Source organism: Equus przewalskii, chromosome 23, assembly GCF_037783145.1.
Source record: "Equus przewalskii isolate Varuska chromosome 23, EquPr2, whole genome shotgun sequence".
NCBI lineage: Eukaryota > Metazoa > Chordata > Mammalia > Perissodactyla > Equidae > Equus > Equus przewalskii.
This window is the reverse complement of record NC_091853.1, coordinates 6,178,197-6,190,558: the sequence shown is the minus strand read 5'-3', so window position 1 is coordinate 6,190,558 and position 12,362 is coordinate 6,178,197. Positions and strand designations below refer to the sequence as shown.

General features: G+C 33.9%; 1 protein-coding gene and 1 long non-coding RNA gene across 4 annotated transcripts in view; one reads left to right on the top strand and one right to left on the bottom strand.

Annotated features, from left to right (window-relative positions):
* The window catches only part of MROH9 (maestro heat like repeat family member 9), an 83,046-nt gene extending 76,527 nt beyond the window's left edge, over positions 1 to 6,519 (bottom strand). For both annotated transcript variants that reach the window (XR_011532040.1, XM_070591054.1), the window contains exons 1-3: positions 6,374 to 6,519; positions 2,676 to 2,767; positions 901 to 947 (exon numbers count right to left, since the gene is read on the bottom strand). Coding sequence is in view for 1 of the 2 variants with exons in the window: in XM_070591054.1 (XP_070447155.1) it covers positions 901 to 947; positions 2,676 to 2,730 (102 nt within the window). In the remaining variant the exon portion in view is untranslated. The remainder of the gene's footprint in view (positions 1 to 900; positions 948 to 2,675; positions 2,768 to 6,373) is intronic.
* Positions 6,520 to 6,528: 9 nt separating this feature from the next.
* The window catches only part of LOC139078873 (uncharacterized), a 160,583-nt gene continuing 154,749 nt past the window's right edge, over positions 6,529 to 12,362 (top strand). Inside the window, exons 1-2 of one of the 2 annotated variants that reach the window (XR_011532037.1) lie at positions 6,529 to 6,650; positions 11,669 to 11,758. This is a non-coding gene — a long non-coding RNA (uncharacterized lncRNA). The remainder of the gene's footprint in view (positions 6,651 to 11,668; positions 11,759 to 12,362) is intronic. The other variant, XR_011532039.1, reaches the window with a different exon arrangement.

The following is a 12,362-nucleotide window of genomic DNA, read 5'->3' as shown; positions in this document are numbered from 1 at the left end:
ATGAATTTTCTACTACTTTTGTTTATTAAAACAGCTTCACCATTATTAATACTGAATCCTGTTTACTTAAAATCTTCAACCTCATAATTTATTTACAGGTCTTCCTCGATCCCCAAGACAGGCAAGATTCTCGATTTTAGGTTCAACACAGTATAGCCTGGTGCTTAGATCAGTGACTCTGGAACCAGATTCCATGGGCTTGCATCCTGGTTCTGTCACTTGGTAGTTATGAGACCACGGGCAGGTCACCTTCTGCCTCAGTTTCCTCATTTGCCAAATGGGAATAAGTAGTACTTGCCCCGTGGGGCTGTTGTGATGATTAGATGAGTTATTCACGGAAAGCTCTCAGCACATGCCTGACATTATAAATGCAATATGTGTCGGCCATTTTTACTATTATTGGAGTAAGGAAGAGGGTTCCCCTCTCACAGCTCCCTCATGTCCCCTGTCTTAATTTCTCTGGAGTTCTGGCTGTGAACTGGGAAAAATATTTTTCTTTTTTGGTCTGCCCATGGTGTGACTTCTTGTCCTCTTCCTGTTGGTCATTTTTTCTGACCCAGTTTGGTGAGAAGGATTTCCACAGTGGTGATGGAAGGAAGGGTATGAAAAGTCAGGAGATGGTGGGTGGGTGGGAAAAACAGTGGGATGGGTCAAAATCTATATTGTTTTGAATTAGTGTTGAAGGTCATTTCTAGGGGCACACAAGGATGAGCAAGAACACGTCTCTGCAGGGAAGAAAAAGCTAAAAACAGTTTTCAACAAAACTTTTCTTTTTCCGTTCCGTACACACACATGTATTTTAAACATTAATTATGACAGCCTCATAATGGAGACAGGGAACAAATTATTTTTTCCCAAGAGATTTCAGTTACATTAATATCTTTATTGAATATCACTTACCATGTGATGCCATTTCACACTGGACTGCAGAATCTGGAGACTACTTGCTAGTTAGAGAGAAGAGGAGACTAATTAAAGGGAATAAATTTAACCTTTTGTCACCTTAGTGGGACATATCCCCAAATCTGAAGCTAGTATGACCTTGATGGCAAAGCCCCACACATACACATGCACTAAAACCTCAGACAAACTTATTATGAATATTACTGAAGAACACTTAGCAAAAAGATTAGCAAACAGAATACAGAACCACATTAAAAGAAAGATGCACTATAGCCAAGTGGTATTTATTCCAAAAACATAAAGATGGGTCAATAAACGTGAATCTATAAAACAATTCTCAACACTAATTGCTAAAAGAAAAGAAAATTTGCATGATAATTTTTATCAAGACAAAAAATTCTGATAAAATTTTAAATCTATTCTTAATAACAATTCTTAATAAAATAAATATGTAGTTAATTTCTTAATGTGGCATATAAATACAAAGCCAGAACCAGATGCAAAGAAATAATTAGAAGCATTCTCATTAAAGAACAAGACAAAGATGAGTATTATTACTACTTTATTTGCCATTACGGGACATACCTTCTAGTATTATTAGAAAATAGAAACAAAATTTGAGGGAAAAAAGACTGTATTATTGTTGAATTATTTACTTCATGGAAAAGAATATAAGTGACTTTTATATTTCTCTTTGCTATCAGAATGATTTAATTAGAATTTGAGTTTTTAGTTACTGAAATGCTTGGCAAAATTCCCTTACAGAAACTTTAGGAACTGGAAAGTCTCTGTTTGAGGTGGTAGCCCTTTGATAATTATTTTTATTTCTTTCATTTTAACTGCTCTGTTTAGATTTTCTAGGTCTTCTGTAATTTTTCCCAATAAATTGTTTATTTTGGAGTAATTTTAGATTTACAGAAAAGTTGCAAAGATAGTACAGAGTTCTCATATGCCCTCACCCAGTTTCCCCTAATGTCAACATCTTACATAACCGTGGCACATTTTATAAAACTAAGGGATTAATATTGGTACAATTTTATTAAGTAAACTATAGATTTTATTTGGATTTCACCCATTTTCCCATCAACGTCCTTCTCCTATTCCGTGATCCAATCCAGAACCCCACATTGCATTTAGTCATCATGTCTCCTTAATTTCCTCTGATCTGTAACTGTTTTCTAATATTTCCTTGACAGTTTCGAAGAGTACTGATGAGGTATTTTGTAGAATGTCCCTGAATTTGCATTTATCTGCTTTTCTCATGATGAGGCTGGGAATATAGGATTTTGAAAAGAATATCACAGAAGGGAAGTGCCCTTATCAGGAGAAAGTATCAGATTTTGAATTTATTCATTAGTCCTACTATTTTTCTCCTATCAAATTTAGGAATTCACCTGCATCTTTCTGTATGCCTTGTTTTCTTCTGCCTTCTTTGGATTTATTTTGTTTTCCTCTTTCTAACTTCTTATTTTGGATAATTGATTCAATTATTTTCATTCTTTCTGGTCTATTATTCTAGGTATTTAAGGTTATGTATTTTTCTCTGTGCATCATTTTGGCTGTAAGCTATAGGTTCTGATATGTAGTGTTGTCAATATTCTGTATTTTTAAAATTAATTTCCTCTTTGACTCAAGCATTATTTAAAATAAGAGAGATGGCAAATGATAGGTTGTTTTTTATTTGTTCCATAAGTTCATTATTACTTTCTAATTCTTTTGCATTGAATATGTCTCTCTCACACACACACATACACCTATATACAAACACTTACCTTTGTCCTTACTTTGTCTTAAAGTCTTACATCTTTTATGACTCCTTGATTTCATGTTGACAGAGATGAATTAAAGTCTTGTAGTACTAATGCTGCAAAAAAGTATTTTTTATTAGTACATAATCCAGTAACTTTCCTATAGTTTTGCTTTGCTTTATCAGTTTTGATGCTACTATGTTTATGCGGTATGTAGATCATATTAATTTTCTATTGCTGTGTAACAAATTACCACAAACTCAATGGCTTAAAAAAACCATCCACTTATAATTTGACAGTTTCTGTAGGTCAGAAGGTCAGGCTCTGCTTAGGGGCTCACATGGCTGGAATTGAGATATCAGCCGGGATGGACTCTCATTTGAGGTTTGGGATACTCTTCCAAGGTCATTTAGGTTGTTGGCAGAATTCAGTTCCTTGAAGCTCCAAGACTGAGGGCTCTGTTCTCCTGCTGGCTGTGCCTGAGGGAATCTCTCAGCTCCTAGCACCTGTCTGCAGTTCATTATCACATGGCCCCTCCACAGGCCTTCTCACACTGCCGGTATCTGACTCCCTCCCGTCTGCGACCTCAAGACCCAGACTGCAAGGGCTTGAGTGATTACAGCAGGCCCACTTCGATAGCATCCCTTTTGATTAACTCAAAGTCAGCTGACTGGTAACCTTAATTACATCCATGAAATCCCTGTTGCCATATTATGCAAAGTAATCACATCCCAGGATACTCGGAGCTTCAGCCCATCTCCTCCCGTAAATTTTCAGCTTCAAGGGGAGGGATTTATACTGAGACAGAAATATCGAGGGACATCTTACAATTCTTCTTACCACGTAGATTTTTATAATTATTTTGTCTTCATTATGGATTATAAGCTTTCTCATTATGTGATGCTTTAAAAAAATCATATTTAAAGCTTTAAAATTCAAAGGCTGGATTCAAGGTTGTCTGAATGAAGATCCTAACTCTTCATTTGTTATTACTGTTGTTGTCTACATTTTCCTGGTCTGCTTTTTTTCCATCTTTTCATTTACAACCATTTTGAGATATTTTGTTTTATAAATATCTCTAGTATGTAGCATATTGCTGGGTTTTCTTGGTAATTTAACCAGACTCTTTTCTCCTTATAGGTGAGTTCAACCCATTTTGACTTATTGACTTAGATTTTGGTTTCAGTTTTGTCTTATATTTTATGTTATGCTTTTGTTGTTGTTGTTGCTATTTTTAAATCTTTTAGTCTTTGGTATTTTTTCCCCTTACCTTTTCTGTGTGTGTGATGTGGTGTGTTTGTGTGTTTCTTCAATGTGGAAGTTTTATATTCCTGTCATGATTATGGTTAAGACTACTATACCTGTTTGTAATATATTTATTCCTCAAAACATTAGATTGATCTGTTGATTCCCAGCTGTAAGCAAAGATGGAATTTCTTATTTCTGTTTCCTCCCGTTCCTTGTTCCCGTATGATTTTAGTTGATTAAATTACTTAGTGGAACCTTTATGTATTTTTGTTTATATTACTTATTAACTCAAGTTTTAATAATGAAGAAATCGATTTATTTATATTACTTTCCCCTTTATTTCTTAATTTTTTAGTGCTATTAGTTATATAATTTCTATACTTTCAAGGTTTATAATATTTCCATTCAGTTCTGTAACAATAATCTCCACTTTCTGTGAGGTCTTAGCCCTTCATTTAAATAGATTTCAAGCACACTGCCGTGCCTTTTGCATTCATCCCTCATGGGGCTAAAGTTCATTTTCTATTAGTCTATTTAGGAAGGAAATCACATTCCTTGAGTTCTTTCATATTGAAAAATGTTTGTTACACACACTCATATTGAGTTAAAGTTTGGCTAGGGATAACATTCTTGGGCACAATGTTTTCCTCAAGGATTTTATAGGCACTGCTCCATTGTCACCTAGCGTTGCTGTGGAAAAGGCTAAGCTGGGCTGGAGTTTTTCTTCTCCTATGTAGGTTAATTGAACATTTTTCCTTTTCCTGGATTTTGAAAGCATTCCCTGTTTCTCTTTGAGAATCAGTAACTTTACTGGGATACAGCTCACCATTGATTGTCCTGAGTCAAATATTCTGGGGCCATAGTCTGCTTTTCAGTCTATATGTTCACGAAAAGTCGTATTAAAATTTTTATCTAAATATTTTCTTCTCTTCTATGATTTTGGTTCTCTTCTCTGATGATACTAATTATGCTTATCTTTGATCTCTTTTTTCTAGCTTACCTCAATCTTGTCCTTCATGCTGCTTATCATCTTTTCAGTAAAGTTTATTTTCTTTGTGCTGCTTCCAACATGGTCCCTGTTATTGTGAGAATAGTTTTTATCCTCCACTTCTTTCCTGAGCTGCACTCTTTTTCCCTAAATTCTTATATCTGTATTTTGAGATCACATTTTATAGATAAAATGGCTTCATTAAATTATAAAATTTTTTTCATCTGCTCTGTGATGATATTTTTCTAGAATTATTTAACTTCACTGATTTTTATATTACTTTCCTGCTTTCTTTCTTGTAAAGTCTTTGTTTACATCCTCTATTGATTCCTTTTTAATTATTATTCAGTATTGAATGAAATGAGGTACTCTCGGATCAAATGTTTGCTAAACTTTCACTTGAAGGAATTCTCCTCTTGAACCAGAATTGTGGTGTAAATTTGCTCTTTTAGGCTTATTTTCCCCCAGCTCTTTGATCCTGCAGCTTCAGAGCCACTGTGGAATTTATCTCCTCATCCTCACCCACCTGCAACAATGGCTTGTCTTTGTGATTTCTTGTTCAGTTCAACCTCACTAGCGTATCCTTGGTCCAAAACCAAAACCAAAGAAGATGCTTCAGTGTACACGTTCCATTCCTATTTCTCTGTCTAAGCCTTTCACTTTGTTTTCCTCATGCTTCCATCACACAAGAAAAACATCAGTCAGCTACTCAGGGAGGAAGCTCTGGATCCAAATATATGATCAATAGCTTCCTTTCAAAGATGTCATATTTACTCACAATTCAGTTCTGATTTGATTACTGGAGTATTTTCAAACATTCCATATTTTACTAAATGTATAGTACTAGTCTACCCTATCAAAGGCTTTGCTTTAGTAAATATTTGCTCTTTAAAAATCTCACAGGATTAGATATATACATAAGGAAATTTTAGAACAGATCTAGAATTTTCCCCATGGCACAATTTTTGCTATTCTATGTTTTTATGTGTGTATGATTTATTTTAATAAATAATTGAGACCTACATTTATAAACTGATGTTTAAACTATTTGGTCTCACGAACTTTTCACCACCTCCTAAAGTTTTCTATTTCCTGACTCCTTGAAACCCAGCTTCACTGAGAAAAATGAAATGTTTTCTGGAGGGGAGTTCAGTTTTAGAGCTTGAGTGCTTGGGGTGAGACCAAACTTTTGTGGTGCCAATTTATGTGTAGTTTACACTGCCATAAGTTATCACACCTGTAAGGCAGGAGAGATGTGGTCAGATGGCGGAAAAGAAGACAGGAAGTTAGGAGATCCATTAACGAAGATGGACTCTGCCAACTGGAAAATTTGGTGAGAAATTTAAAAGAGGGTCTGTGGTAAGGTAAATTCTAATATATGCATAATTCTTTTAACAGAGCAAAAACAAAGAAAAGTAGTCAAAGTTAGAAAGAAGACAGGCTTTTGACTGACTGAAGAATTAATAGGAGAAAAAAAATCACTTACTTGGGTGTAACTTCTTTGTAATTGTTGATGAGGCGGGGTAGTGAAGAGAAACTCAAGTATTTTACCTCTTAGCCAAAGAAAAAATACTCTATCTACCAAAGGAATCCTTTGAGATGTTGTCACTTGTCATGGCAACCACATATTTCAAAGATTCCATTCTGGAATGGATGTGATTCCTGCCCAGAAAGTACTGACATACCCAAAGGGCTGCTGCTAATGCTCGCCTGTCACTACCGAGGGGGGAAGCTTCTGGTTCCTACCTTACCAACACTGAAAGGTAGTTCTGCAAACCAACCGTCCCGTAGAAGGTGGGCAAAGGGTATGAACAGAAAACTCACAGAACAGGAAAACTGAATGGACAAGAAATATTAAAAGATGCTTACTCTCCCTTGAAGTCTTGGAAATGCAAATCAATGAAATATAATTTCACAATAAATAAGTCAAAATAAAATAACTAAAAATGAGTAAAAATTTAAAAATGGATAAGTTCAAATATTGGTGAAGATAAAAAGAAACTGGAACTTCCTCTTGTCACTGAAGGAAGTATAAATGGATACAGCTACTTTGTAGAGCAATTTGTCAAATTCTAGCAAAATTAAAAACCTACAACCCAGAATTTTCAGTTGTAGGTTGATAGCCTATAGAAACATTTGTAAAATTTGTGCACTAGGAGACATGGAGGACGATGTTCATTGTAGCCTTCTTTTTAATAATAGATTTATTAAGATATAGTTCATGTTCCACAAAATTCTTCCTTTTAAAGGGTATATAGTTCAGTAGTTTTAAGCATACTTACATAGTTGTACAACTATCAGCAATATCTGAGTTTAGGACATTTTCATTAGCCCCCAAAGAAACCCTGTGCTCATTAGCAGTCACTCTCTGTCTCCCTCTTCTCCTAGCACCTGGAGGCCACTGATCTACTTTCTGTCTCCATGGATTTGCTTATTCTGAACGTTTCCTATAAATGCAATCATGCAATATATGGCCTTTTGTGATTGGCTTTATTCACTTTTCATAATGTTTTCAAAATGCATCCATGTCCCAGCATGTATCAGTCCTTCATTCCTTTCTATGGCTGAATAATGCTCCATCGTGTGGATATGCCACTTTTTGTTTATCCCTTCATCAGTTGTACATTTGCATTGTTTCCTGCTTTTGACTATTCTGAATGATGCTGCTGTGAACATCTATGTACAAAGTTTTGTGTGAACACATGTTTTTATTTTTCTTGGGTGTATACCTAGGAGCGGAATTGCTGGTTCATACGCCAACTTTATTTTTAACTTTTTGGGGAACTACCAAACCACCTTCTAAAGTGGTTACACCATTTCATGATTTCATCAGGAATGTATGAGGGTTCCACTTTCCCCACATGTTTGCCAACACTTGATATTGTCTTTTTAAATTGTTTTTTATAGCCGTCCGAGTGGATGTGAAGTGGTATCTCATTGTAATTTTGATTAGTATTTCCCTAATGACTAATAATGTTGAGCATGTTTTTATCTAATAATTAGCCATTTGTATATCTTCTTTGGAGAAATGTCTATTTAAGGTCCTTTGTCCATTTTTAAGTTGGATTATTGGTCTTTTTATTGAGTTGTAAGTAATTTTTTCTATCTTCTGGATACTAGACCTTTATCAGATATATGATTTGCAAATATTTTCTCCCATTCCTTGGAGTCTTAATAATGTCTCTTGAAGCTCAAAAGTTTGTAATTTTAACGAATTCCAATTTATCTATTTTTTCTTTTGTTGTGTGTGCTTTTAATGTAATATCTAAGAAATGATTACCTAAACCAACTTCACAAAGACTTAAACCTGTGTTTTCTTCCAAGAATTTTATAGTTTTAGGTCTTTGATCCAATTTGAGTTAGTATGGGTATATGGTTTGAAGTAGGAGTCTAACTTTATTCTTTTGCATGTGGATATCTAGTTGTCTCAGTACTATTTGTTAAAAAGACTATTATTTCCCCCATTGTATTGTCTTGGTATCCTTGTTGAATATATTGACTAAAATAGTAAGGGTGTATTTTTGGATACAGTTCTATCCCATTGCTCTATATGTCTATCCTACCATCTTGGTTATTGTAGTTTTGTAGTAAGTTTTGAAATCATGAAGTATGAGTCCTCCAACTTTGGTATCTTTTTTCAAGATTGTCTCGGGCATTCTGGGTCCCTTCCATTTCTTACATGCATTTTCAGATCAGCTGGTCAATTTCTACAATAAATACAGCTCAGATTTTGGTAGGAATCTGGATGCCTTTTATTTCTTTTTTTACCTAATTGCCCTGGCTGGAACCTCCATTATAATGTTGACACTTTAGACATAGATAGCAAATTGAGAGAGTTCAGTCTTTTACCACAGTATGCTATCAGCCATGGGCTTTTGGTAGATTCTCTTTATGATGTTGAGGAAGTTCTTTTCTACTCTTAGTTACATGTTTTTATCATGAAAAGGTGTTGTAATGTATCCAGAATTTGAAATATGAGGTACATCCAAAAAAAATAAAAATTAAAAAAAAATTGAATTAAAAAAAAAGAAAAGGTGTTGAGTTTTGTCAGATTTTTTTCTATGTTTATTAAGGTACTCATAAGATTTTTAAAAATTCTATTAAGATGGTGTTTTGCATTAATTGATTTTTAGATGAAAAGCCAACATTGCATTCATGCAATAAAGTCCACTTGGTCGTGGTTATATAATCCTTTTTATATGTTGCTGGATTCATAATCCTTTTTATATGTTGCTGGATTCAGTTTGCTACTATTTTGCTGAGGATATTTCTGTCTATATTCATAAGAGATATTGGTCTGTAGTTTTCTTTTCTTGTGATATCTTTGTCTGGTTTTGGTATCAGGGTAATGCTGGCCTCATAGAATCCTCTTCCATTTTGTTGGGAGAGTTTGTAAAGGATTGGTGTTGATTCGTCTTTAAACATTTGGTAGAATTCACCAGTAAAGCTATCTGGTCCTGGGATTTTCTTTATAGGAAGGTTTTTGGTTACTAATTTAATCTCTTAACTTGTTAGAGTTCTGTTCAAATGTTTTCTACTTCTTGAGCCACTTTTGATAGTTTGTGTCTCTCTAGAAATCTGTATTTCTTCTATGCTGATTTGTTGACATACAATTGTTCAGAGCATTCTCTTATAATCCTTTCTATTTCTGTAAGATTGGTTGTAATGTTCTCTCATTCCTGATTTTAGTCATTTGAGTCTTCTCCCTTTTTTCTTGGACATTATAACAGAAGGTTTGTCAATTTTGCTATTTTTTCAAAGAACGAAACTTTGGTCTCAATTAATTTCTCTTTTTTTCCTAATCTCTATTTCATCCACGTTCACACTAATCTTTATTGTTTCTTTTTTTCTGCTAGCTTTGGATTAGTTCGCTTTTCTTTTTCTAATTTTTAAAGTGGAAAGTTTGGTTATTGATTTGAGATCTCTCTCCTTTCTTTTTTTTTTAAAAATTGGCACCTGAGCTAACATTTGTTGCCAGTCTTCTTTTTTTTTCCCCTTCTTCTTTTCCCCAAAGCACCCCAGTACACAGTTGTATATTCTAGTTGTGAGTGCCTCTGGTTGTGCTGTGGGGCCACCACCTCAACATGGCTCAATGAGTGGTGCTACGTCTGCGCCTAGGCAGAGAACTGGTAAAACCCTGAGCTGCCGAGACGGACTGTGCGAACTTAACCACTCTGCCACAGCGCCAGCTCCTCTTCTTTCTTAACATAGATATTTACTGCTATAAATTTAGCTGCATCCTATAACTTTTGCTCTATGCTATGTTTTTGTTTTTATTCATCTCAAAGTATTTTCTAATTTCCTTTTTGATTTCTTCTTTGACCTATTAGTTACCTAGGAACGTACTGTTTAATTTTTGCATGTTTGTGCATTTTCCAAATTTCCTTCTGTTAATCTTATTCCATCATAAATGGATAAACTAGTTTGCATTGTTTCAATTCTTTTAAATATATTCTAGCTTGTTTTATGGCTTTATGTGGTCTATCTTGGAGAAAGTTCCGTGTGCACTTGAGAAGAATGTGAATTCTGCTTTGTTAGGTGAGTGTTCTATAGCTGTCTCTTAGGTCCAGTTGGTGTATAGTGTCATTGAAGTCTTTTATTTTCTAGTTAATTTTCTGACATTGTCCTATCAATTGTTCTGACAATTGTTAATTATAAAAAGTGGATTATGGAAGTCTCCAACAATTGTTGTTGAATTTTATTTCTCCCTCCTATTCTGTCAGCTTTTGTTTCATGTATTTCCAGGCTCTTTGGTTAGGTGCATGCATGTATATAATTGTTATGTCTTCCTGATGGATTGACTCTTTTATCATTATAAAATATCCTTCTTATCTCTGGTAATAATTTTAGTCTTAAAGTTTATTTTTGTCTGCTATTATTAGAGCCACTTCATCTCTCTTTTGGTTATGCCATTTGAACGACATATCTTTTCTCATCCGTTTACTTTTAATTTATTTGTATGTTTAAATTTAAAGTATATCCCAGCAAATATTTGGATCATTTTTCTTACCCGTTCTGCCTGTTTCTAACTTTTGATTGAAGTGCTTGTTCCATTTATGTTTGATTATTGATGTAGCAGGAATTACATCTACCATTTTGCTATTTGTTTTATATATGTCTCATGCTTTTTTTGTTTCTCTGTTTCTCTATTTCTGCTAAAATTGTTAATCAAGTAGAAATTTTCTAGTGTATCATTTTAATTTTCTTTTTGTTTCTTTTACTATATATTTTTAAATTATTTTGTTAATGCAGTCTTAGAGATTATAATTAAAGCTTTAGCCTAAAACAATGTAGTTTGAAGAAATATTAGTTTAACTTCAATAGTATACAAAAACTTTGTTCCAATATAGCTCATTCCCTCCCTTTTCCTATGTGCTATTATTGTCATAGATATTATACATGTACATATAACGATATATATACATAGACACATTTTTACGTTATCATCTCATCAACTCAGTTTTATAATTATCGCCGTATGCAGTCGCCTTTTAAATCTTCTAGGCAAATACAACAAAAATACATTTCTATTGCCTTTTATATTTAGTTACATAGTTAACATTACTGGTGTTCTCTCTTTGTATAGATTTTACTGTCTAATACCCTATTATTTCAGCCTGAAGCAATATTTTTAGTAGTTACTGTAGGGCAGATATGCTAGCAAAAAATTCCCTCATTTTTGTTTATCTTGGAATATCTATGATTTAATTTTTCCTTAATTTTTTAAGCATAGTTTTGCCAGATGCAGAAAACTTGGTTGACAATCTTTTTTTTCTCCCAGCCCTTGAATATTTCATCCCACTACTTTCCGGCCTCCATGGTTTCTGATGATGAATCAGCTGTTAATCTTACTGACAATATCTCGTACACAGTAAGTTGCTTTTCACCTGCCACTTTTAAGATTTTCTTTGTTGTTTTGGCTTTAGACATACTACTGAAGTAGTTTAGCTTTTTGGATGTGTAGGTTAATTTTTCTAATCAAAGTTTGGAAGTTTTTGGCCACTATTTCTGTAAATATTATTTCTACTCTTTCTCTCCTCTCCTTCTGTGACTCCTATGAGGCATATGTTGGTATACTTGATCCCATCTGACAAATCCTTGAGGCTCTGGGGTTTTTTCTTCATTCTTTCTTATTTCTATTCTTTAGACTGGATAACATCAATTGACCTGTGGTTAAGTTTGCTGATTTTTCCTTCTGCTAATCAAATCTGCTGTTAATCTCCTTTAGTAAATTTTTTATTTCATTTATTCTTTTACTCCAGAATTTCTACTTGGTTATGTCATATAATTATCTTTTTTTTATATTCTCTATTTGATGATGGAGATATTGTTTTTGTGCTTTCCTTTAGTTCTTTAAAGACATGGTTTCCTTTAGTTCTTTGACTGTATTTATAATAGTTCATTAAAAATCTTTGTCTAGTGAGTCCAGCATCTGGTTTCCTCAGGGAGAGTTTCTATTCATTGTTTTATCTTCC